The sequence below is a fragment of the Bolinopsis microptera genome, chromosome 7, assembly GCF_026151205.1.
Source record: "Bolinopsis microptera isolate Bmic1 chromosome 7, MBARI_Bmic_1.0, whole genome shotgun sequence".
NCBI lineage: Eukaryota > Metazoa > Ctenophora > Tentaculata > Lobata > Bolinopsidae > Bolinopsis > Bolinopsis microptera.
In genome coordinates this window covers 4,851,033-4,878,512 of record NC_087078.1, presented here as the reverse complement: position 1 = coordinate 4,878,512, position 27,480 = coordinate 4,851,033, and the positions used below count along the sequence as shown (strand labels likewise).

General features: G+C 37.2%; 2 protein-coding genes across 2 annotated transcripts; one reads left to right on the top strand and one right to left on the bottom strand.

Moving 5' to 3' along the window:
• Positions 1 to 775: 775 nt before the first annotated feature.
• Positions 776 to 26,134, top strand: LOC134818182 (band 7 protein AGAP004871-like). The gene is made up of 11 exons (XM_063827621.1): positions 776 to 905; positions 3,972 to 4,022; positions 13,566 to 13,660; positions 18,478 to 18,550; positions 18,688 to 18,770; positions 19,371 to 19,480; positions 20,017 to 20,110; positions 21,221 to 21,276; positions 24,013 to 24,091; positions 25,187 to 25,288; positions 25,630 to 26,134. Exons 1-11 carry the CDS (start codon positions 776 to 778, stop codon positions 25,783 to 25,785), a joined length of 1,029 nt encoding a protein of 342 aa, XP_063683691.1. The 3' UTR covers positions 25,786 to 26,134.
• Positions 14,889 to 16,205, bottom strand: LOC134818232 (uncharacterized). The gene has a single exon (XM_063827708.1). The coding sequence runs from the start codon at positions 16,140 to 16,142 to the stop codon at positions 15,108 to 15,110; it is 1,035 nt and encodes a 344-aa protein (XP_063683778.1). The 5' UTR covers positions 16,143 to 16,205; the 3' UTR covers positions 14,889 to 15,107.
• Positions 26,135 to 27,480: the final 1,346 nt, after the last annotated feature.

Sequence of the window (27,480 nt, the reverse complement as noted above, 5' to 3'; positions counted from 1 at the left end):
CGGACATTAACTTTAAAATGAACGTTAGGGCCTCCAGCGTTCAATTAATGTCCGTCCAAATAAGGTCCGATAAGGCAGTCGTCCAGCTGGACGGTTCTCCGCGGGACATATTTAATGCAAATAAAAATAAAAGAGAGACACTGGCAGCGGTCCACTCTACCCAATTATTATACCCAAATTCTATAATAAAAAAGGTGGAAAATATCTTGACGATTATAAGGACAATTCACGTAAACAATGACATATAATTAACAACTTGTTGAACAGAGGCCAAAAGAAAAATCCAACAAAGAGACTTGTCAACTACACGGCTCCGTAGTGAACTCTCCATCATATCAGGTCTAGCCTGAAACTTATAATACATACTTCGTGAACATTCAATGAAACAAATTATTCCGGCCAACTATGCTCCGGACCTTTTAATTACCGGACCTTTTAATTACCGGACCTGCTCAACTCCGGAAAAATGGCCCGTTTAACTGTTCTTTTTTGGTCCGGGGCTCGAAGTTTCACTGTAGGCCGCGTTTTCAATATCAGATTTGCAGAACAATGCCCACTAAAATATAAATTGTAAAGTGGCTAATGCTATATCGGGAGTATTTTGTTACTACTACTATAAGTCACCGCATTTCCACTGAAGATCTTTTGTTCTCTACGACAATACGCTTATTGCGCATCACAATATTCTGCCTCATTCTTACCTGGCACGGCAGGTAACCTCATTCCTGAATGTGGTATGCTCCATGAAGTGAGTTAATTTCACGCAGCGTTCGCGATGGTAGATATCGTCCCTAACCAACCTTCGGGCATTATAAAAAGGGGGTATTCCCGTCCCTTCATCCAAATTACGAGAGGAGCTCCATTTCCTTACGAATACGAAGACATCTCACCGCCAACTCAAAAAGGTAAGGAGGGCCTATGATTTATACTGTAAAACTTTTTTATAGCGTACCTCTCTAATTCTATACCAGGTACTTCTCTATACTGGGGCTCTTCTTTCCCCCAAATTGTTGGTAAATTAGCCCGTGTTTTGATATTAAAATGAGATTTTTTAATGCTTACATCGCATTTGGTGTAAGTACATATCAAGCTGTATTACATCGCATTTGGTGGTTCTGTAAGTACATATCAAGCTGTATTACATCGCATTTGGTGGTTCTGTAAGTACATATTAAGCTGTATTACATCGCATTTGGTGGTTCTGTAAGTACATATCAAGCTGTATTACATCGCATTTGGTGGTTCTGTAATCTGTAAGTACATATTAAGCTGTATTACATCGCTATATAGCTATATGACGCCGCACGTGACTTTCTCCACGTACCATTCTACAAAAGTATTGTTGAAGATGATCAGCTGTATGTCCTCATCTCTTGTCCCAAATACCGTAAGCAGAGGATTAACCTAGAGACTGAAACTAAATTACAACTCTTGCGATATGAAGATCATTGAAAACTTTTAAAGGACACCATCTTTCACTAAATATCCAAAGAAACGATCTCTCATCATCAAATTCAAACCTCACCAGGCATCCATGACTCACACACGTTGGCCGTTGCACTGATTTTGTCGAGTCTTTTTGTTTACATGACCTTTCTTTCTTTTTTACTGACTCTATACTTCTTCTTTTTAAGATATGACATTACACTGATATACCTAAAGATTTTATATAATATATTTGTAAACCTTGTAAACTTAGTAAAACTATACTAATGGGGTAAATGAGAGTCTCATTATGATACCCTTAACAGGTTATTTGAGAGGCTTCAGATACTAGGATACTAGGATTATTAGTATAGATATCTATAAATAGACGCTTTGGCAGGCAATTATAGGTTACTAGAAACCCGCTAGTCGAAAGCTTTGTTTGAGAAAATTTTTAAAATCAGTTTGTTTTACTTTCTCTTCATCATCTAGCTCTGTACTGTAAACACAGTACTGTGTACAGTGTACACACACACACACACACACACACACACACACACACACACACACACACACACACACACACACACACACACACACACACACACACACACACACACACACACACACACACACACACACACACACACACACACACACACACACACACACACACACACACACACACACACACACACACACACACACACACACACACACACACACACACACACACACACACACACACACACACACACACACACACACACACACACACACACACACACACACACACACACACACACACACACACACACACACACACACACACACACACACACACACACACACACACACACACACACACACATGAATTTGTACCGAATCAAATTGTTTTGTCTATAATTTCCAAATCCCCGACCAAACCATAAGTACGGTTTTTTAATATATGTCCCCTAAACTTAGAATAATTTAAAAATCCCCTTTTATTCACCGCTTCATGAGCGGTACTAACAAAAGCATATTTCCGCTTACCATTACTTAGGACCAGTGACGGCTGAGAACAAATTGTACTAATTTGCAGCTATCAATCAGTGGCTAGTAGCTTTGCAGCAGTAGATTAGCACCACAGCAATTTCCTTCTCCGAGAGTATACAAAATATAATTATAATCAAGTGCAGTGTGATTAGTCTGTAACGAGAGAAGATGAAAAGTTGTCTCACACTGGTTTACAATAATAAGCTTGATCGTCGATCGTTTCTCAGCGGCTCACATGACACCATTTACTACTGTCTGGCAATTATTTGCCCTAATCACAAAATTTTTCGACTGTTGGTGCGTGGAAACTTACATCTCTCTTCTCGTTCATTTTCCCTTTGAACGTCTGAATTCTTTATTATTTTCTTATGATAATTTGTTGAACATTGAACGCTAAAAATACCAATTGAAACTTCATCTGCTGATGTCTAGCTGTTATGCAGCTGTTATGTAACTTCTACTGATATTTACACTAATTCCGAAGTCTTTAACTTCTCGCACTGTTTAGTTTAGGTCTAAGTTTAAACTGGTGAGGTTATCTGGGTAGTTGCTGTGACGTGAGTTTGAGTATGGAGGAAAGAAGCGCTGTTCTTTACCCCCCGGATATGGAAAACTCATGTGCGTCTTTGGAAATCACAGTGCTGGCAAGTGCCGTCAGCCCCCTTACTATTATACCCCCTTTACTAGTAGTGTTTTGTTCATTTAGACTCTTCAGAAGTCGTTCAGCAGGTTCATTTGTGTTCAAAATGACCTAATTCAATGTTTAAAATGACAGGAATAGAAAATAGCTATGTGGAGATTTTTAAGAAATTTGCAGATAGAAACCGTCTAGATCGAGCTCCTCTCCCTGAAAAGGCAAGCATTCTGCATTAAAATTTGTTTCATTGAAACAGAGAACGGCGTATTTTGTGTATCGATCTATATTCTCCCGGAATTCTTCAATTTTACCATTAAGTGACCTAACGTTTAGCGAGAAAACTTTCAATTCATAATACTCGGTATGAGTTATGGGACTGGTTGTTTCGGTATAATGCCGTCAAAGCTATGAAAATTTGCATTTGAGAACGGTAGTTCACTTTTTTTTTATTCGGAAAAAGGAGACACTGGCGACGGTCCACTCTACCCAATTTTGGACTTTATTAAAATTGCAGCAATAGCTTTAGCGCAATTGGAGACAAATTTTCTGCAATTCGTGAACACTAAATAGTGAATAGTAAGAATACTTTTGATTTCATTTAACCCCATAAATAATTGTCACATGGTTTGTTGAACTCGATAAAATTCTTCGGCAATCTTTTTACCAACTTAAAACCATGCGCAGTCTCAAGAATTTGCGTTGATTTGTACCTATACTATCTAAATGCATTTGTTTCCTTGATGATCATTTTTGAAGATAGGTTTGATGTTGCATAATATTCTGAAGTAAATCAATTTTTGATAATGAGCATTAAAAAAATATATATAATGCAAGAATTCCGATAATCTCACTCAAACCAATTTATTTTCAGCTCAACCGAAGAGACAGCAAACTAAAGAATCTACAAGTCTGTCAGTAGAGCGTAAGTCTGTCAGTAGAGCGTAAGTCTGTCAGTAGAGCGTAAGTTGACTGTCAGTAGAGCGTAAGTTGACTGTCAGTAGAGCGTAAGTTGACTGTCAGTAGAGCGTAAGTTGACTGTCAGTAGAGCGTAAGTTGACTGTCAGTAGAGCGTAAGTTGACTGTCAGTAGAGCGTAAGTTGACTGTCAGTAGAGCGTAAGTTGACTGTCAGTAGAGCGTAAGTTGACGTCAGTAGAGCGTAAGTTGACTGTCAGTAGAGCGTAAGTTGACTGTCAGTAGAGCGTAAGTTGACTGTCAGTAGAGCGTAAGTTGACTGTCAGTAGAGCGTAAGTTGACTGTCAGTAGAGCGTAAGTTGACTGTCAGTAGAGCGTAAGTTGACTGTCAGTAGAGCGTAAGTTGACTGTCAGTAGAGCGTAAGTTGACTGTCAGTAGAGCGTAAGTTGACGTTATACCCCCTTTATCAAGTCTGTCAGTAGAGCGTAAGTTGACGTTATACCCCCTTTATCAAGTCTGTCAGTAGAGCGTAAGTTGACGTTATACCCCCTTTATCAAGTCTGTCAGTAGAGCGTAAGTTGACGTTATACCCCCTTTATCAAGTCTGTCAGTAGAGCGTAAGTTGACGTTATATATATCTACAAGTCTGTCAGTAGAGCGTAAGTTGAGGTTATACCCCCTTTATTATTTTTTAGAGCGTAAGTACATATTTATTGCTTCCGTTTTAAAAGTCTCAAATTTAGCACTCATAATATTAATAAATCTCCAGAGTTGAAAAATACGTATTTTACGAATTTTATAAAATATCAAAAATACGTTAAATACGGCGTATTTTATTTTCGTTGAATAAAATACGTAATAAGTTTTATTGTACCATTGATAGCTCCAATAAAGTAATAAGTACTATTGCTTTATATAAATTTACGATTTTATCAAAACTCGCGTAACTCTGTCGTTTTTCACCTCGCATATGACTTCAGAGTACTGGGCACGTGCTATACCAAAGCATTAAAGCGTTGAAGTTAAATAGAAATGTGTCTGAAAAAAATGCAAACGAATGACATAACTTTAGTCTTTGAATGAAATTTCAAGAAAAACGTATTTTAACGTATTTTTGACGTATTTTATTTCTTAGCAAAAATACGCAAAATACGGCGTATTTAAAAAATTATCTCACGTATTTTTCAACTCTGTAAATCTCTCTCTCTCTCTTTCTCTCGGTTACGGTCAACGGTTTCTGGCCTCCTACGGTAAGTGGAAAGCCTTCTCGCCGTGCCCACAGAGTGCAATTCCTGCTAGCTACACGTCAGGACTCCCAAAGTATATACATAATCATAAACAAATAAATATCTACGCAGACCCCTTATTGAGTCTTGAAGCTGCCACTACAGCTTCAAGACTCAAGACTCAAGAAATTTATGATTGATAGGGATCCTAAGATATCATTAGTCCAGATACTTGCCATGTGTAACTCAAATATCGGGTGAGATTTTCTCGATGAACCTGAAGGAGGATTGTCTGTCCTTTATTTTTACCATGTTACATCGAGCTAAAACGTTGTTTCCAGATTTTTGCGTAATGCATTCCTTAAAAGTTTAATGTATGTCCTATTTGCATCCCCGAGGAGTTCCCATTGCATTGTTTTTTGTTCCTTGTCCGGTTAGCTTTGCGTCTCAGAACTAAAGAGTTCTGCTATGCTTTAGTGAGCTATGCTGTTCACCAGGGTACTGTAGTAACTGTAGATCTAAGAGTTCCCCGTGAATGGGACAGGCTGTGTTAAAGCTGCTCTGCAGGATGCCCGAGATGAACTGTTTTCGAGCGTTGAGATCTTCCGCTGTAGAAACTGAATAGAACCAGTAAGGTATCAATAAATCAACTACACATCCTTCTCTAAATAGAGAAATAACGGGTTTCTCGGGGTAAAAGTTTTACTTTTAGCTCTATTTATAACACTAATGTGGAAAAATTAGAAATTAGGGAACTGTGTTGTTGTGTACTGCTGTGTAAAAAATCAGTAGTTTCCGCAATCAGACAAGCGAATGAGTTCCAATAAAACCTTTACAACATTTGCAAAATATTTTCAGTCATCGTCAGTAAATACCTAATAAAGATAGGATTAGTATTTAGTACTCCAATAAATTATATTATCATTATTATTATAAATAAGGTTAAATAAGAACAACTCTAATTCACGAAAGGATGGAAAGCACTCGGGTGTGGGGGTAATTGTGAAGCCCCAGCCCCCAACTAGTAGCGAATAAGTCACTAAGTCACTACATAAAAGATGGGATAATTTAAGGACCATTATCGAAAGACTTATTTTCAAATAAGAGAGGCATACCAAAAAGATCACAAGAGTTAATACCATACGGTTTCAAAGTTCCAAGTTTTTATATAAGGAGGTGTTCGTTAACTTCTAATTACTAGTGCTAGAATATTTAAGTATAAAAACGTTATGATGCATCAAAATCAGATCTATTAGAAAGTGTATGTTGGTCTACAAGGTGTACTGCTAAACTACAAGTATCATTATCATCTTTAAGGAAATCATCGGTATACTTTAAGGAAGGGTCTTTTAATCTTACAATATATAAAGCGAGACGATATATACATATATATTATATATATACATTTCATTGCTGAACTTCTACACAATAAAAAAAGCGGTTTTGACTAGATCCTCGTAATTCTTTGCATCCTTTATTAACATCAATTCTGAGAAATTATATCATTAAAGCAACTATAACAAATACGAATCATATACAATTGAGAATATATACAAAATAAAAGAAGTGGGAAAATCTTCAGAACGGAAATTTAAAAAAGGAACTAAAAGATGTGAAAAAATAAACTCTTATCTTATCTCATATCTAAAAACTGATAACTGATTCTCAGAAAATCACTTAACTTCACAAAATAAACCTGTAAAATGTATACTAAAGTAAAAAATGTGTACACACGTCTCTGGAATAATGGTATAACTAAATAAAATCTACAAATACAAAAACTTAAACTAAGCTCCGGCAGACTTAAAAAGTATATGGTTACTATCAAGGGTGTTCATACCCCCAAACCGTTCAAGGGTTTTCAATTGGGTTTGGTAGAACCCCTCTCTAGCTTCCATAGCCTTTTCTTTGTCTGAATTACTAATATTTGGCTCAAATACTAAAGCGTCTACTATAATGACAGAAAGGTGCTTGCTAAGTGAGGAATTATAAGAGGCTATGGTACTAAAATCTAAACCATGATCAATATCTAAAAAATGGTTAACTAATTTACACCTTCTTATACCTTTCTTTATGTGACTCTTATGGTTAGAGAATCTCTTAGGGAGATTTGAGGTAGTATAACCGACATACGACTGTTTACAAGTCTTACACTCCATCAAATAAATGAGGTTATAACTCTGACAAGATATATACTTAGTAATAGGGAAAACTTGTTTAGAATGGTGAATTCTAAAATTGGAACAGGCCGGGACAGGAAATTTTGCTTACTAACATAGCTATTTCCACAAGCATAGTACCCTGGGTCGACAGCCCCGGAACCGCCGTTAGACTTTCTGGGTCTGGTTCCTGGATCTGACTTGCAGTTGTTTCTCTCTCATTATCACAGTTTATAGTTCCACTGGCACGATACTTATTGTGTACAAGCATGCCACTGATAGTTTGATTCTTTCGATGACTCACGAATACACTGTCCGCCCGTACCAGCTTCTTCAGGGCCGGATCGACGTTGAGAAGGTGCTTATACTTAACATATATATAATATATATATATAAACTATCGGTGGCATGCTTGTACACAATAAGTACCGTGCCAGTGGAACTTTAAACTGTGATAATGAGAGAGAAACAACTGCAAGCCAGATCCAGGAACCAGACTCCGAAAGTCTAAGGGCGGTTCCCGGGGCTGTCGACCCAGGGTGCCATGCTTGTGGTAAATGTTATGTTTGTAAGCAAAATTTCCTGTCCCCCTGTTCCAATTTTAGTAGTCACCATTCTAAACAAGTTTTCCCTATAACTAAGTATATATCTTGTCAGAGTTATAACCTCATTTATTTAATGGAGTGTAAGACTTGTAAACAGTCGTATGTCGGTTATACTACCTCAAATCTCCCTAAGAGATTCTCTAACCATAAGAGTCACATAAAGAAAGGTATAAGAAGTTGTAAATTAGTTAACCATTTTTTAGATATTGATCATGATTTAGATTTTAGTACCATAGCCTCCTATAATTCCTCACTTAGTAAGCACCTTTCTGTCATTATAGTAGACGCTTTAGTATTTGAGCCTAATATTAGTAAAGCAGACAAAGAAAAGGCTATGGAAGCTAGAGAGGGGTTCTACCAGACCCAATTGAAAACCCTTGAACGGTTTGGGGGTATGAACACCCTTGATAGTAACCATCTACTTTTTAAATCTGCCGGAGCTTAGTTTTAGTTTTAGTATATTTTGTAGATTTTATTTAGTTATACCATTATTCCAGAGACGTGCATATTACATTTTTTACTTAAGTATAAATTTTACAGGTTTTTGTTGTGATTTTAAGTGATTTTCCGAGAATCAGTTATCAGTATTTAGATAAGAGATAAGATAAGAGTACATTTTTAACGGCTTTCAGTTTCTTTTTTAAATTTCAGTTCATCAGATTTTCCCACTGCTTTTAGTTTGTATTTATTCTCAATTGTATATGATTCGTATTTGTTGTAGTTACTTTAATGATATAATTTCTCAGAATTGATGTAAATAAACGATGCAAAGACTTTCGAAGATCTAATCACAACCGCTTTCTTTTATTGTGTAGAAGTCCAGCCATGAAATATATATATATTACTCGAAAAATTGCAAGCTAGAAACTAGGACGTACTGCAAACCTAGTGATGCCCATAGCTATTTACTCCCACAATCCTGCCACCCTACACACATAGCAGAGAATATTCCATATGGAGTAGCACATCGAGTGTTCAAAAACTGTTCAGAGGAAGAAGAGTATTTGAAATGTAAAATTGAATTTAGTGAATATCTAGAAGATAGGAATTACAATAAAGATCTTATCCATAAATCCTTTGAGAAAGTTGAGTTACTTAAACGGGATGATCTGATTTCAAAAAACCTTACAAGCTCTAATAGTAAGAAGAGTGAAAGATGTTTTCCTTTAGTTTGTGATTTTGACCCTAACTTACCTCCAATTGGTAAAATAGTTAACAAGAATAAATTTATCCTTGGCCTAGACCCCCTTTTAAAGTCTGTGATCCAGCCTAGTAAAGTATTTGTTTCATATCGTGGTAATAAAACTATCAAAGAAACTTTAGTTCCGAGTAAACTTTCAGAAGATCGTAAGTATCATGAAGATAGTAATGTTATAGCTTTAAACTCTAACACTGAAAATGTGGCTCTGCCTACTAGTATAGAAGAGGGGGGATGTTATCATTGTAACTCCAGATGTAAAGCCTGTAGAATGTATATTTGTGAATCAAAAACAGCTCAGAGCTACCACTCGGGGTACACTGTTAACATCATTGGTCAACTAGACTGCAACACAGTAGGGGTGTGCTATCTAGTAAGGGATAAAGTCTGCAGACGTGCTTCAGTAGGAAGCACAGTTAACAATTTTAAGACCAGATGGCAGAACCACAAATCACATATTAGGAAAGCGGTTAGGAGTTGTGAAATTTCTTGTCATTTTAACGATAACCAGTTCCATAACCTTACCAAAGAGCCCTTAAAAACGTTTGACAATGAGTTATCCGATCAGATAGAGGTTATTATTTTTGAAAAGCTAGATTTTATAAAATGTTTAACCTTAGAAGATAGAAGTAGGGTTGCTAAAGAAAGAGAATCATTTTGGCAAAACCAGCTTATGACCCTCAGTGATTTTGGAGGACTTAATAAACGTAGTGCTCTTAATGAAATAAAAAATTGACCTTTATATGATATGCTTTAATATTAATCTTTCCACAGACACTTGCATTTTGATGTTTACTTTCACCTCTGCATCTTTTGTTTATATCTTATGATTGAATGAGACTTACTCACAAATTTCCCATCTCAGTATTGATCTATTTTTGTCATGTTTTTAATTTACTTCATAGAACAGTTATTTTAATAAACTTGCTTTCAGAATGAGACATGTAAAGATTACACAATCGATAGCTTAATGTGAATTTCGTGTTTTACTGTTTCACTGAATGTCTCAAATATATATATATATCCGTACCATTTTACTGACACCACGGCATCAACTTTAACACGACTTTCCGCAAAAAACCGTCAAAGATATACAACTTTAACTTTTTTGACTGGTTCAAATGCTTTAATGGCCTTCAAATCAGCATGAAAAATAAAACATTAGCCAAGGAATAAGAATTTTAGTGCTCAAAATTTGGACCCCCGAGTGCAGGTGTCAAAAATGCGAATTAAATAGGTAATAATTATTTTAGTCTCTTGAGTCTTGACACCACTTTAGGGCTAGACGGGTTCCTGCTAGTAATTTATAAAGATTTGTTCTATGTTACTCTTTTATCTTTTTATGGCGGGTTCTGACAGAACGACCAACATCAAAGAAAGGCGAAGGACAGTTTACAGATGAATTTATAAATTAGATTATAACTAGAACAAGTTCCTGGTGCTTGTTTGATTTTAACCCCATTGATATGATAAGGTTTCACTTCCAATCATAGCAAAACATTTGCAGTTCCTCTGGTGGCATGACTAAAGTGTTGTTTTCTGCATGTAGTTGGGGATTGAGAAGTCTTTTTCGCAAAGATGACCCAGATCTTTTCACATGACTAGTCTTTGTTAACATTGCTAGTCTTTGTTTCTGTTTTTGAGCTCCCGCCTTCGCCGAAGAGACATCAAAGATAAACAGACCAGGCGATCCCTGTGTTTTGGACGACCAAAGTGAATAATCATTTATTTTACAGAAATAAACTTATCCATGATCTGGTAGCGACATCAAATATCGAAATAGGTTTATTTTCCTATTAGATTATGAAAACACTTTTTCGATTGGTTGTCGAACAATTTCTCTCGCCTTGACAGCCTTGAAAGCCTATGAATGCAGACATACCATATCAGGCAAAATAGATCCAATTAGCCGCGCTCTTTAATTTTCCTGTGCAAATTCCAATTAATTTCAAAACGTAAAGTCATCAAAGATAATGAATTTATTGTCGATAATAAGTAAACCAATACTTTTATTTGCATGTCAGTACCAACTCCATGAAATTTTCTCGTCGTGAATTTAATGGCAGCCTTGTCTGTGCTTGGTAGTAAAACTAGCTTTTCTGATGAAGTCTTCTCTAATGACGCCCTAAATAGACAAAGATTGTTCGACAATGAGATGTCGGAAGAAGGGGTAACTTCTCATCAGAATAAGGGGAAGAGAAGTTCAAAGTTTGCATTTATCGTAGGTGCATCTAAACCTGACTCCAAGAGATTCACACGGCAACCCTCCAAATCAGGTTGCAATAAGAATACCTATTACTATTTCATTTGTGACTCTAAATGCTGGCGATATTTACAAAGTTAAAATCACATTAAAAAGTAAAACTAACTTTCTTAACTGGTCCACTAAATATGATATTACCATTATCACCCAAAATGTTTTTTACAGGTCAGGTTATTGTGCTGAATCATTACCCAGATATTAATCAGACATAACCTGTCCTCCCTGTAACATATCTAGCATTCTCCTCCCTCAGACTGTTTGTTTTCTTGAAAAATCTGTAGAAATTTAGAAATCTGACAATTACAGACAATTAATCTTTTTTAGGAAAAACTTGAAAACTGCTCCCTTGGCAATATCACAAGTCCAAGAAAATGTATATGTGAATTAACATATTATATATTTTGCGTTGAATTTGTCATCAACAGGTTGGATGATAAAATATTTCCTTGTCATTAGCCATTCAACTGATGAATGATGCCTGATTACATTATAAAGCCTGCATGTGTACAACTTTTTCATAAACACGTTTTGCACTTTTGTCAATACTCCTGTCTACTGGCACCAACGTAGCAAAAATAAAATAAACTGCTTGTAAGACTAGCATACATGACAACTTTAGATTGTACTGTACCTCGTGGAGCCTAGCCTGTAGTCTTTTGCAATTCGTATTTTTGTATTATGATAACAATAACTATGTTTATCAGTATGTGTATTATTTGTCGTTTTTGCGAGATTAACACTCAAACAAAGTGTCCAACAATGAGAACCTCCGTTTGTTAGCCAATCTGCCAAAATTCAGGATCTGAACGCGGGGTCTTTAAAAATATTTAAGCAGGTTGAGGCATATCACGTGTAGCTGCAGTCAGGCAGTCTGCACGTGTAGCTGCAGTCTGCACGTGTAGCTGCAGTCTGCACGTGTAGCTGCAGTCCTCACGTGTAGCTGTAGTCTGCACGTCTTAAACTTAATTTTAGTGTTTGTTTTTCAAGACACTAAAATTAAGTTTGAGATGTACAGGGAACATTATCTATTTGAAATATTATGGTGGAGGTACTAGTAGAGATGTAGATATTTAAACGCTATTCCATAAATGTTGAACTCCTGCGAGAACTGAGAAGACCTGCAAAAACAATTTTCTGCATTAACTTTGGTGCAATGGTGCAGCTCTTTCCGCGTAAATGTTAATAAACTTAAACAAGGCAGTGGAGCAACTATAGTGCCATTAACACAGTATTTTTACCACCACTTGGTTGTTTGATAAGTACTTTTTAATCCGGGAGTTCTAGTTGCTCGTAGCTAAAAGGGGCAATGAAGCGGTTAAAGGAGACTCTGAATCCAGACACTTCAATACCAGTACCCCGCATACCACCACCCTCCAGAGAGGGGTCCAGAACGTACAATTTAGACAGCTTCAAGAAGTCCTACGCCCAAGCACCACGATCAAGCAGAAGATGGTCCAATCTTACCAAGTCGGTATCACACCCAGGACAGCCCGGACTACCTCTTCCACAGCCCGGACTACCTCTTCCACAGCCCGGACTACCTCTTCCACAGCCCGGACAACCTCATCCACAGCCCGGACTACCTCTTCCACAGCCCGAACTACCTCTTCCACAGCCCGGACTACCTCATCTAGCTCACAATACCCGGCATAACCACCCTGCTAAACATTTCACCAGACTATCAGATAGTGATGATATAGACGATGAGGCTAACAACGCTGAAACAGACGAGCTGATGAGGATCTCTAAAAATGCTCAGATGCACTATCCAACCGATGCTATACTAGCAAGACACCATAATAATGGCAAGTCCCACTGTGATACTTGTTGTAAATGTCCAGCAGTGGTTGATTAACGGGATCATGGATTCTTCCAATCATGAATTAGAGACAATTTAATTTGCAATCATACATAGCGAATCTTTAGAGATAGAACTGTTGCCGCATCACGCTTTCTAAATCACCCTCTTGGTCATTTAGCTGATTATTCTTTTCTTGGACGAACCAAACTTTGAGCGACCCTAATTATGACAGTATGACTATAGCTGGGGCAAGATTTCGAGTTAATCTGTTAATACTTTAATAGGAATTTTAATTTCAGAGGCCAGTATTGGAGTGTGTGGACAGTTGTTGCTGTTATTCGCCTACTTGATCATCCTTCTCACCTTCCCCTTCTCTCTTCTCGTTTGCATCAAGGTATTGTTTTAAACTAATTACAACACTACGAATCTATTACATTTATTGAGGACGTTACAGAAGGAATGTATTTAATGTAGTTATTGAGGAGTCCTAACTCTCCTCACGTCCGTAAATGTAGTTTTCTTTGTATCATATATGTGTATATTGACAAGGATCGACCGGGCCCGCTTTTTTGGCCGGGCCCGGTACTAGAAAAAAGTGCCGGGACCGGGATTAATAGACAGGGACTCAGGGACCAGGATTAAGACCGGGACCGGGATTTAACCGGGATTGGGACCGGGATCTTAGCTAACAAAATGTTTATTTTAAATATTCTTTGATCTTATAATGTACTAGTGTAACCCGGCCTTCGGCCGGGATTTCACTGCCGCAGTTAAAAAGGGCAGGAGTATTTGTTTGTTTGTTTATAGAACCCGTCCCCAATCTATTATCGGAAAATGACTAAACTCAGTTCTGAGTGTGAATACGGGTGGTACCTGCAAGTGTGTCCATTAAGCATTTAGAGTTCTGTAAAACTGCAGTTACAATTGTGCTAGAGTATTTTTAGTATGTACGATCGATATCAGATCTCTATCCCTACAAGCTTCCAAAATTGTAAATCTCCAACTTTTTGCACAATGTACTGGAATGTTTGTAAAAAAAAGGTGTTATAACACTTTTTCTTAAACTAATTATAATGTAGACAATATATATTTTTTAGCTGATGACGTATGTACTGATGAATTAGTCCATTAGAAACACACACATTCCAGGGCTTTCAATCAAATTTCAATCATATAATTATGTACATGACTTGATATTTTTTTAAATTGGTCACCAGAACTACCGACACCGCCCGGGAAACAACAGCACCTAATATGAAACATGGTTCAGTTATAAAACCAAACGTGTCATGTCCCCTCCCCCTCCCCTGTAAATTCTATATAAATCTACTGCTTTTGATTATATGTTTTATGATCGTGTCCAATTTATTGTAAACAATGTGTTTTTACCATGTTTGCTATCATATTTTATGTATCAGTACTATTCTCTAATTCTCTTGAGAACAGTAAAGTACCAGAACTATTCCCTGAGGACAGTAAAGTACCAGATCTATTCCCTGAGGACAATAAAGTACCAGGACTATTCACTTGAGGACAATATTAGAGTACCGGTAATCTCCTTGAACAGATCCGGTATTCTAATCAGGATCAGAGAAAATTATTCGAACACAATTTTTGATACAATGGTCATGACATCATTTTACAATCGCTCAAAGAGAGGACAATATGTTCAACAATAATACATTTAATAACAAACCACTAAAATTACATAGGAATGATAAGCAAACTTATCACGCTGATAAAATAATAGGTAAAAATAAAACCCAAAACTCATTGTCTAAACTCGTATACTATTGTCTTTCAGCTGTTAAGCAATCCGTGGTTTCTAACAGTTCGGTCATCTAAGATCCGGGGCACTGGCAGGCGAATGGTCGCTTCCTCTGCGTGCTATCATGGAAGGAGTCATCGAACTCTCCCCATCTGGAGATGGCTAGAGCATGTTGTCCGTTAGAATCGCTAAGGTACTCGGCGTTATCCTTTCCTGCCTTTGTTCTCCATGGAACGTTCCAATCCTCAACCACCTCTCCATCCAACCACTTCCATATTCCTTCCTCGTTCGAGTCACTTCCTCCGAGCCAGATCCAGTTGTTATTATTCCAGGTCTTCCAGGCGGGGTCCACTGCTCCCAAGAAGTAATCCATGGCGTTCTTCATCTCTTCAACCTCTCCCACGCTTCGAACCTTGGCAAGATTAAGTCCAGCAGCAGAGCAAGCTGCTTTAGCAGACTCCCAAGTCTTAGGTTCGCCAGAAAGGATGTATTTACCCTTGTAGTCACAGGCGTAAGGATGTAACTTGAACTTGTAGGTGTCGTCCCACTGTCCGTGGTGGTTGATCCTCATTTGGTTCTGGAGACACTGTGGCTCATCACAACCTTTCTTACCTTGCTTGAGGGCGTTTTGATCAGGCTGGTTTTTCATCCACTTTTTGAAATCGTTTGGGTTTGACTTATCGGCCCAATTCCAATCTGCTCCGTTGTAAGGTGGAGGTTTCTTCGAGTAACCGTTATTCTTTACTTTTCTGAGACCAGCCCAGACCCATTTTGTGTTGGTCCACTTGCTAGCTGGCTGTTGTTTTTCTGGATAGGCCAATTCCAAGAGGATTCCGAGATCCTGGTTCTTTTCTTCGTCATTTATTGTAACCAAATTTCCCTCTTCTCCTACTCCCGAGCCAATATCGAAGTTCTTGCACCTATTGTCGGCTTCATCGTAGTTAACCATTTCAGAGAACAGTACTATGTTGCAAGTGGCGAAGATTCCATCTCCAAGTCCCTTCAGCAGTTTCTTGAGACCCCTGATCTGGGTCATGCTGATAGCACGTTCGATCCCATTAGAGAGTCCCACTGCTAGTACAAGCAGCACTAGAATGTTCTTAATCATCCTCAAACTAGAGTTAAACGATATGTGACAAGTAAGCTACTGAGCTTGTAAGGTAGTGAGGTGTTAACTGTTAAGTTGGAGCGCTCGTTTGCGTCCTCCGCATCAAGATCAGTCTCTTGATTCTGGTACTCTGGGTCACGTGCTTCGAATATCTTCTTGTGATTGGCTTTGTGTCACGTGGTTCAAATACTGCGTTCTGATTGGGTGATAGAGGTTGTGCTTGATAATATCTCACAGAGGACAGTGGGGTTAATGGGGTGTTTGTGACCACATGGCCAACTCTCTCTGTACACTAACTTTATCGTTAAAGCTATTGTTTATAAAGTGTACATCAAATTGTTTGCAATAACTGGCTGAAAAATAAACCTGAGCTAATTATTTGTCTTCAAGAAACACACTCAACTCTTCCTTACAAGCACAATTGCACAGCTCACCCAACAAACTGGCATTTAACTCTGACACTGTTTTGTTGGTTAATTGGCATAGAATTTCCGGTCCCGGCCGATTTCTGACCGGGACCGGGATTAAGCCGGGATCCCGGTCAATACAGTATAATATATAACACACATAACCCCGGCATGCGCAGGGATTATATTTCAATTTTTCCCGCGACGCGCGGGAAAAATTTATAATAATTTCGAGTGCGAAGCACGAGGGATTATTATGAAAATAACCCCGACGTGCTTTAGCACGAGGGGTTATTTTAATATAACTTAAGCGTGCCGGTGTTATGTGTTATAAACCCCTCCGGGTTAGTGCTAGGACCAACAAATTTGACATTTTACTCTTAATTCTAGCTATATGAGATCATTATGAAAAAATATGAAATGGAATTGGGGACTACCAAATAAATACAACTAAGGTACTATGACTTTTGAAATTGGCGTTATATCTAAACATTATTCCTCAGTCAGAACGTTGAATGAATATGAATATCGATAAGGGGCGTCGAGTTAAGCCTGGCAAGCGATAAAAGCTAATAATGATATCGTGTCATGAAGTTCATCAAAGTAGACGACTATAATACATGGCTTATATCAAACACGACAAAATTAACCGAACCGGACAAAATCAAATGTAACCGTCGAGACAAGTTTTGGAACTGGTCCAATTAATGTAAGAGTTTAAGTAATGTAAGCAGTGTGCTGGAGTTTTGCCAGCGCCTGCAATTAGACCGATACGTAGATCGAGTGTATTTATAGTTCTTACGTTAAGCCATAGGTCACGTGACATATTTTACCAATGCGCGTCGTAGTAGTTAGTCACGTGATACACGTCATCAAAACACGTGACAGTGCGCGGTTGAAATTCTCATGGAATATCAAAACAAAACAAATCTTGTTGAGCCAAATTAGCGGGGCGGGATTATAAAAGCTGTGCCGGGGTTATTTATTCAGCGGGAAAAAACTAACAGCGGGAGCCGGGATTATCAGAATCTATTTAGCGGGAGCCGAGATTATCAGAATCTTATTCTATCCCGGAGGGGTTTATATATATATATGAGTATATGCAAATAGAAACGACCGGTTGAGTCAAACAATTGTTTCAATCATGCAAAATCATGATATCATCATTCATCAGTGACCAGCTTGCCGATTGAGCACTGTCAGCAGACGACGGCGCGACGCCACCCACAATTAATAATTGAGTACATGTATGAATATAGGAGAAATTTGTTCTCCCTTTGAATCAATCAAACTAGATAATTTGTTGTATTAGTGACTTTAAATATATAATCAAGAGTACTAGCCTGCTGATTTATCGCGGCTGTTCTCATCTGAAACTATGCTTGGTGTAGCTTGTTGGGATAGTATAGGAATTCTAGTTCCTATAGTTGGGAATGAGGTAGTTGTCTGTTCACAGATCGCCCTCTAAAAAACTTACAAGGAAATATTTCCTGTAGATCCTTGGTATATATCAGTGTTTATCCCCAAAGGTTTTAAAGTCTTGAGCAGTTGCATATATTTATGTTCACGGACTTCCAAAGTTTTAGGACTATAACTATAAATAATTGACACATAACAAATTTTGTTAAAATCCTCTCTTTGTCTAAAACCATGATCCAACAAGTGTAAGCCCAAACTATATTATTATTCATCACTTGTTTCGTCTACCTTATCACCACTTAAAAGTTTATAATTTTTTAACCTATGTTCTCCAGTCCTAACCCGTAGAGAGCGAGTAGTGCGACACTACATTGGAATATGATTATATATACTTATATATATATATATGAGTATAATATATAATATGTGCCTTTTCGGTAATTTAAGTTGCGATCAGTTAAGAATGGATTTCCTTCATCAACCATGACAGTGAACTTCATATTTTTCAGGTAATACAAGAGTACGAGAGAGCGGTTATTTTCAGACTGGGAAGGATAGCTAAAGGCGGTGCTAGAGGACCAGGTAAGCTTGATTTTTACAACGTTCAATTACTGCTAGAGACCACCAGGTAAGCTCGCTCTTTATAACGTTCACAATCTTAAAAATATATGGTTTAAATATTTGGTATTTTTGTCCTTTAGTCAATGTCTCAACGTTAGGTCTGTGTTTCTACCTACCATGTTTGGACGAGGTGACCGTTGTTGACATGAGGACTTTATCCTTTGCTGTACCACCCCAAGAGGTACTTACTCCGCATGCAATACGAACAGTAATCTCGTTCAGCCGACGAATTCCAGGGACGGGTTCTTCCCGCCGTCGATTTAGCATGTTTTAGTTTTACGCTGTTATTTCTTTCTAGGCATCTGTTTTCACTTTCCGTGCATGGATGAAGTTTACATTGTCGACATGAGGACTATTTCATTCGATGTTCCTCCCCAAGAGGTTTGTATTGCTGAATCTACAGTTATCAAACATTTTCCTGTATAATTTAATAAAGTGCATCAATTGCAATTTTCTGTTGGGCTTCTTTCAATAATTGGAAATTTCTTTGCATGATAAGCTTTCCCTTCTTTTCGTGTAAAAATCGTACAAATCTTATTTTTTCTAAATAAATAACCAGTGGTGAAACAACCGCCTCCCCACCACCCCGCTAGACACCTTTTTCCGAAGTGTAGGTATTTTTTTAAACGTAAAATTTTTGCATCCCGTCCACTTTAACGTTCAGTCAAAAATATTTGGGGTACAAAATGCTCCTAGGGGGGTGACAGCGGCGGCATATAGGTACGTTTCACCACTGTAACTAACAGATGTTTGTAGCTTAAAATTAATTTCCTTTCCCAAGATTCTTACCAAAGACTCGGTGACAGTGTCTGTGGATGCAGTAGTGTACTTCAGAATCAGTTCAGCTGTAGCTAGCGTCTGCAATGTCGAGGGCGTCCAAAAGAGTACCAGGTATCAATTTAATGTAATTAATTAATTAATTACCTTCTTTATAGTAACATGAGCCAAATTTGACCTAACAAATTAGGGCCAATTATTCATTTTCCCAGACTATTAGCACAGAGCATAAGATAATTATTTATTTTCCCAGACTATTAGCACAGAGGATAAAATAATTATTTTTTCCCAATTATTAGCACAGAGGATAAAATAATTATTTTTTCCCAATTATTAGCACAGAGGATAAGATAATTATTTATTTTCCCAGAGTATGAGCACAGAGGATAAAATAATTATTTTTTCCCAATTATTAGCACAGAGGATAAGATAATTATTTATTTTCCCAATTATTAGCACAGAGCATAAGATAATTATTTATTTTCCCACAGTATTAGCACAGAGCATAAGATAATTATTTCTTTTCCCAGACTATTAGCACAGAGGATAAAATAATTATTTTTTCCCAATTATTAGCACAGAGGATAAGATGATTATTTTTTTTCCCAGACTATTAGCACAGAGGATAAGATAATTATTTCTTTTCCCAGACTATTAGCACAGACGACGTTGCGAAACATTCTCGGTACGAAGAGTCTGAGTGACCTGTTGGCAGAAAGAGAGTCTATAAGTCATGATATGCAGGTAAATAAATTACCCTTTGCTTTCTAAATTCCTCCGGGATACTGCTAAGGTAGAAGGGACGGGATAGAAAAAAATAAGGGGCAGCCTTATTTTAATCAACTCCGCTTTGTTTCCAACTTGGTAAATAATCCCTATTCATATTCCGTTCGCTGGTCTAATATGTCACGTGTGCTGATGACGCGTATCATATGACTTACTACTGCGACGGCCTTGTACCCTTGTGCCAGTCAAGAATCCTCTCCTTCTGTTCTAGGAATGCCAATCTAACTAAGGAATGCTTTATAAGTCGGCTCATGTATATTTCATGGTTAATTTGATATGACTTATAACTTTACGCAAGAAATATGGATCCACTTGACACGTACCAGAGTCTCTGCATCTCTGGTCAAGATCAAGAGATGCAGGCGTTGGTAAAGTTCCAATACACCGCTTATTATTGAGTTTCTTGGACCTGTTCCAGAGCCTGTTTTGATTTTTAAACTTTAAAGTTGTTCTGCAGATTTTGTTGTTGAGCCGCGCGCGTGTTTGTATCACGTTGCGACCCCCACGGTCGTTTCACTACGAGCGCGGTGGGTCATACAACGTATGACAAGCGCGTGTAATTAAAATTATATCTAAACTACTATCATCATTCTACAACTGATAACTTAATAAGTTATGTGCAATCCGCAAACCTCATGTATTCTAGAAGTCAGTTCTGTTAGGCCGCCTTTATATTATCTGTGGGGTACTCAGTCACCTTATCTCGTAATCTTATTATGTCCAATATTAGGTCCTGTTGTGATATCGTTATTCAAATTAGTTTCACCAGGATCTGGTAGTACTCATCATACTGCAGTGTCTACGTATTGTCATATCGCACAACTCCTTAAAAAAATATGTCATGACGTGACTCGGACATTTATTGGGTTGACGAGGTGTCATAAAAGGGTTACAAAATACAAAAGTCACAAAAGTTACAAATTAGAATTTTTGAGTTACAATCGCAATTGTCAAAAAATAATCATAGTCATATTTATTTCATCATTTATTGTGATTTAATTAACAATCATTAATAACCAACTTTATATAAATTGAATGATTAATTGATTGAATCTCATTACTAACTAGCACTCATTGGACCAAGCCACAGACCCTTGGGGTGTTGTAGTAGAGCGTGTTGAGATGTGAGTTATCACCATTGTACTATCAGTGTCATTATACTGGCTTTTATTCATGTTAGTAAACTTTGAAAACTGGGGTGTAGGCCACGGGGCGTAGGCCACATTTCTTGGGAAAATCTGTTGTTCATCTCTTGAGTCTAATTGATGGGGGGGGGGGGGGGGGGGGGGGGGGGGGGGGGCCGCACTTTATGCGGTGCAAACAAATTTGACCGGCGTATCCTCTAAAATAACCTAATTTTTCCAATTTTACCTTTTATTATTTTACCTATACGACGCATTTGGCCGATGAACCCATTTATAAAGGTCTGTTTAATGCCAGGCAGATATTGTATTAAAGTATTAAACAACCTGAACAATTAGCGATCAGTTTCGAACGAAAAGCTATGTTATTGGCTGCAAACTGTTCGTTACATTTTTAATCGTTATGCAGCCCCTCATTTGCAGATGGCAGTGGAGAGAGTAGATAAACAAAACATTTCATTAATCGCGAAGCAGAAAACTGTCATTGATTTGCAGAATAAGCTTATTAAAATTAGAAGGACGAAGAACTCAAGTCAGTCCAAACAACAGTGCAGACAGATAAAATCATATTCTTTTGCCCTAAAAAAGACTTGTGCAGACTGCAGCTGCTCCTAATCTTACGCAAAAGAAGATCTGTACTGCAGTTAAGACAATAGCTGAAAAGGACGAAAGAAGCAGGACGATGATCAGTTAGAAAACAAAGTTGCTGAATTTCTTGGTGAGATAAATGAGAAAACTTCATTACGTGACTGTTGTAGAGTTGGTCTGATAAGAGAGCCGACACATCACGACCTACTAATCTATCTCTGAATAGCTCTGATATGGCAGCTCAGGCGCTGAGAAAAGCTAAACTTCTACGCACAAAAGAGGGCTATAAAAGTATTTGAAAGAGAAGTGGAAAGCAGAGCCTAACAAAGTTCATTTCATAAGGAACAATAAGATAAAGATAGTCAGCTCTGATAAGAACAGTTTATCAGCCACGTCTGACGAAATTTGAACTTTTCATATTCTTCACCATACGATAATTTTTTACACTTTCGTTTCACAATGTTGTTTCACATATTGGTTTTCATATCGGGGCCATGTAATTGCGGGCGCATTTTACTATGCCGTACCGTGTTTGGTCTCCCGTCAGATTTTACAGACGGGGGTAATATCTTATTCGATTATAATTTATATTTTATACGTTATAGTTGCTGTACTCTGTAAAGTTTGAAAAGTATTTGATAAAAAGAGGGGAGGGGATGCCGAAAGGGGGGCGCCAACATGCAACGTTACACCACTGGATGTTAATCTCAAAACATCGATGAGAGATAACAGATCGGGCTCAAATGAGTGGCAAAATGCTATTTATGAGAATTGTATCTTTGTCTTTTTTATGTTGATTGTTGGATTTGGGCTCATTGGCACCATTCAGAAACAAGCAGCCAAATAAGCAGCCAAATAAGCAGCCAAATAAGCAGCCAAATAAGCAGCCAAATAAGCAGCCAAATAAGCAGCCAAATAAGCGTTATAAAGTCGACAACAAATGGTTGATGTCTAATCTAAAAGAAGACTAAGTTATTGCTGAGCCTTATTTCCGATTTTGCTTCGAGATTGTGAGTATCAGTAATATCATAGTCACCAGGTGGAAAATTATAACAACAAACTGGTTACGGACAATAACATTATTATAGTGACGGTAAACCCAACAAACCGTTATAGTAAAAAACAATAAGCATTGATATAAAATTAAAATATAGAACCACCTGGGAACTTATTTGCCACAAATATTTCTGTGCAGGAATGTGTTGTCGATATTCTCAGGAATTATCCCAAAGTGTTGTAAATGTAGATCTGCAGGTGGGCACATCTAGCTAGAGTATAATATTTTCTCCACTAAGAACAAACTTTAAAAATTTGTTTCTGCCATTAAAAAAGCACTCAGTAGCTTAATAGGAGGTGCAAAGGGACCACAATGCTCAGATTATGGCAGGTGAATAAGAGAATAAAGGTTTAAAAGTGCTCAAACCTTCGCGAATCGAGATATCTTAATTTTTGGATTTTAAACTAAATTGATCACTAAACTTTTACCGAGATTGTCGACTAAATTGTTAACTAGACTATTAACTTATTAACTAGATTGTTAACTAAATTGTTAACTAAAACTTTTAAGAGCACGTTAGATTTGGCGACAGCACCATGGGGAGTGGTTGTAGAGCGGGTGGAGATGTGAGTTTAGTTTGTGTGCTGGGCATATCACGCTCCATGCTGTCAAACTACTTTATCATGGTTTTCATGAGTCAATATTAGCTCAAACTGTTACTGCGTGATTTGGAGTAAGCTTTGGATTTAACTATTAAATTAAAACTGCTGTTTTGGCTGGTTGTGATATTAGATACTGGCCAATATGCTCATTTCCCATGTTTTTCCCCAACAAAAGCATGTTTATTCAAGTGTGGGTATTCCGTTTTACATTAGGCATTAAGTTAATCTATGTGGACTTATCGGGATTTTTATTGCGAACCATTAAAAGTTTTATAACAGTTATGGTCTAAACTGTAGACTGATCTACAGTGTTCACTCAAGTAGCTCACTTTAACAAACTGGTAGTCTACAGTGTTCACTCAAGTAGCTCACTTTAACAAACTGTTAGTCTACATTGTTCACTCAAGTAGCTCACTTTAACAAACTGGTAGTCTACAGTGTTCACTCAAGTAGCTTACTTTAACTCCCCAGCAAAGACGTGAGGCTGCCGACTAATTTACAACGTGCAATGGCAGCAGAAGCGGAAGCCTTTAGAGAGGCTAAAGCTAAGGTTAGTCTTGTAAACCGATCTTAGTAAACTAACTAGCATAACTATACGTGGTCTACGTGGCGAGATAGTGGGCGTTCCTAACTATGACAGTCTACTTGACCCTAATAAATTGAACCTAATCCTACTTTATTACATATAAGTAAAATAACAAATTTAGCAGTCACAACCGTATTAAGAGAAACCGTGCTATTAAGTATTAACTAGCAGTTATATGCTATAACAGTGCCTTGTAATTAGTAATAGTGATAAATCATTACCTCGTCTGTAATTAGTAATAGTGATAAATCATTACCTCGTCTGTAATTAGTAATAGTGATAAATCAGTACCTCGTCTGTAATTAGTAATAGTGATAAATCAGTACCTCGTCTGTAATTAGTAATAGTGATAAATCATTACCTCGTCTGTAATTAGTAATAGTGATAAATCATTACCTCGTCTGTAATTAGTAATAGTGATAAATCAGTACCTCGTCTGTAATTAGTAATAGTGATAAATCATTACCTCGTCTGTAATTAGTAATAGTGATAAATCAGTACCTCGTCTGTAATTAGTAATAGTGATAAATCATTACCTCGTATGTAATTAGTAATAGTGATAAATCAGTACCTCGTCTGTAATTAGTAATAGTTATAAATCATTACCTCGTCTGTAATTAGTAAAAGTGATAAATCATTACCTCGTCTGTAATTAGTAATAGTGATAAATCAGTACCTCGTCTGTAATTAGTAATAGTGATAAATCATTACCTCGTCTGTAATTAGTAATAGTGATAAATCATTACCTCGTCTGTAATTAGTAATAGTGATAAATCATTACCTCGTCTGTAATTAGTAATAGTGATAAATCATTACCTCGTCTGTAATTAGTAATAGTGATAAATCAGTACCTCGTCTGTAATTAGTAATAGTGATAAATCAGTACCTCGTCTGTAATGAGTAATAGTGATAAATCAGTACCTCGTCTATAATTAGTAATAGTGATAAATCAGTACCTCGTCTGTAATTAGTAATAGTGATAAATCAGTACCTGATCGTCTTTATATAGTAATTAGTAATAGTGATAAAATTGTTCATATCTAATCCATGAAAATGCAGGAAATAGCAGCGAATGGGGAAAGAAATGCGGCGCATGCTTTGAGAGACGCTTCAGACACTATGATGCAGTCACCTTGTGCAATCCAGCTCAGATACCTCCAGGTCTTATAATTATTATACAACTCATAACAACAATATTAGAATATTGCCCGTTTTTTCGATGGAGGTGGACGCTAGATTTCGATCCACTGCATAATCTGACCAGTTTACGTTAAAACATTATCATGGTCCGAGGACTGAGGACGCTTATGATTTACATAATGTTAAAATGATTTTATGATTATAATACGATGATATTTTGTATCTTAAATCTGCTGAAATGTGTCAAATATTAGCCTGATTCACTATAATAGTATGGCTGATTGCTTTATTTTGATTTTTAATCCACTTTATCAAATTATTTACCAAAACGTTTTAACAATTCTGAACGACTATATCCGCAGACGTTAACGACAATTGCATCAGAACAGAATTCAACTATAGTGTTTCCTGTACCCGTCGACTTAATGGGGACCATCCTCGCCAAACCAAAGCCAAAACAGCAAAATAGAGACGTTCGAGCTGACCCTCTGACTGAAACAGGAGCTATATTGGAGTAAACAATTATTACGCTTTCAGTAGCTCAGTGGCAGAGTCCGGTAGCGGGTAGCGGTTGCGTCCACCAATCCTTAGTGCCACAATTGTAACAAACTATAGGATAGTATTTGCTGAGTGCTGACAACTGTTAGTTGCAGAAACCAGTTTCACGAAAATCAATGTGAATTTGTTATCTTGGAATACGGTTTGATCAATATTAGAGGTTATAACACTTACCAACCAGCTCGGTAGAATTTCTAATTGTTTGGAGTTCTCGATTGTTTGTTGGTAAGCAGTAAACAATTTGGAAAACTCTGTTATATACGATACGATAAACGATGTTTTGCATTTACGAAGAAGTCCATTTATTTTTCATCACGTGTTAGAGTATATGTTGTATGTTATAATATGGGAAGATGATATTTGGACACGTTCATTGAAGTGAATTTTGTCACATTTCGGTAACTTATCAAAATTATTATTAACCTCAACATTATCAAACTTGAGCTCTGATTTGCTGAATAATAACCTACCAATAATTTCTGAAAAAAACATCGAATTCTAATCAAGGTATGGTTCTCATTCACGATATCGTATCATTTATTTACTATATTTTAGACCAAGGAATGCTAAGTGGGCAGCTATAGTTAAAATGTGACATTTTAACCATTATAGTGCCTAACATCAATCAATTTTTTTCTGAACAGTGCATATGGGAGTATGGGTCACGTGGCTAATGTTCAGAACTTCTGAACATGCTATATTAATATATACTAAAATTAAGCCACTATCGTCGAAAACGCTATTTTTTTGTATAGAAATATCCCCAAACTTCAATGAACGTGTCCATATATAGTTAGAACAATGTAAGATGTGTTATATCTAATCATAGTGTTGCTGTCATAATAAGGTGTAGTGTGGTGATACTCATAAGTTCAAATTCCAAGAAAAAAGAAGTAAGATTAGAGTATCATCAATATTAACGCAGAAATATCTTTTCTCAAGGCAGGGAACTTCCAGAAAAAATCTTAAATATTTTCTTTAATCTTAAATATTTTTAAAATTCTCAATATGTTTCAAAATAGGGATCAAGTTTAATTTTTTGGCAATTTTCGGCAGCCTTAAATTTCCTCTTTTGAACATCCAGGTCCAGTCTGGCAAAATCCGGCAAACCGGAAAAGATATCGATATCCGGCCGTTTCTGGTCCGGCAGACAAAACTTTAGACCGGTTGGTTCATAATCTGTCACAGCACATTTACCGTCGATTCAACATATCCATCCACGTGTTTTATTGTACGTGAATTTAGATTTTGTCATTGGAGGTCTGTCATTACCTAGTTTGGTTGATTGACATGTTTTGATAGTGATTGATACATTTCGTATGCTGTATGGAAAGCTGACGGATCACCTGCCTCCATACATATGGCTAGACGTAAACGTTCCTTTGTGAGCCTTCAACTAAATGGATTTATCTTGTCAACGAGGCTGTCAGACTTAATCTATTTTAATGATAATGTGATGGTTTGGTTGGATCTCCTCGAGTGTTTCCAGACTCTAATAGGCTAGCTGTCGGAGACAAAGTTCCCGACAGAGATGTCTGATGTACAGTGTTGAAGCGTGGGTAAAGAAGAGAGACCATGTGATATATATTTATATAATATATATATATATATATGTATATATACCACTGTATGTGATAGGTTTCATTATTTGACTT

What these genes read in the sequence shown, in the direction of transcription:
- LOC134818232 (XM_063827708.1), bottom strand. Translation starts at nt 16,142, where the DNA reads ATGATTAAGAACATTCTAGTGCTGCTTGTACTAGCAGTGGGACTCTCT.
- LOC134818182 (XM_063827621.1), top strand. Translation starts at nt 776, where the DNA reads ATGGTAGATATCGTCCCTAACCAACCTTCGGGCATTATAAAAAGGGGG. An exon ending in TTGCTGTACCACCCCAAGAG is followed by an intron (nt 18,771 to 19,370) that starts GTACTTACTCCG and finishes TCCTTTCCCAAG; the next exon opens with ATTCTTACCAAAGACTCGGT. An exon ending in GGCGTCCAAAAGAGTACCAG is followed by an intron (nt 19,481 to 20,016) that starts GTATCAATTTAA and finishes TTCTTTTCCCAG; the next exon opens with ACTATTAGCACAGACGACGT.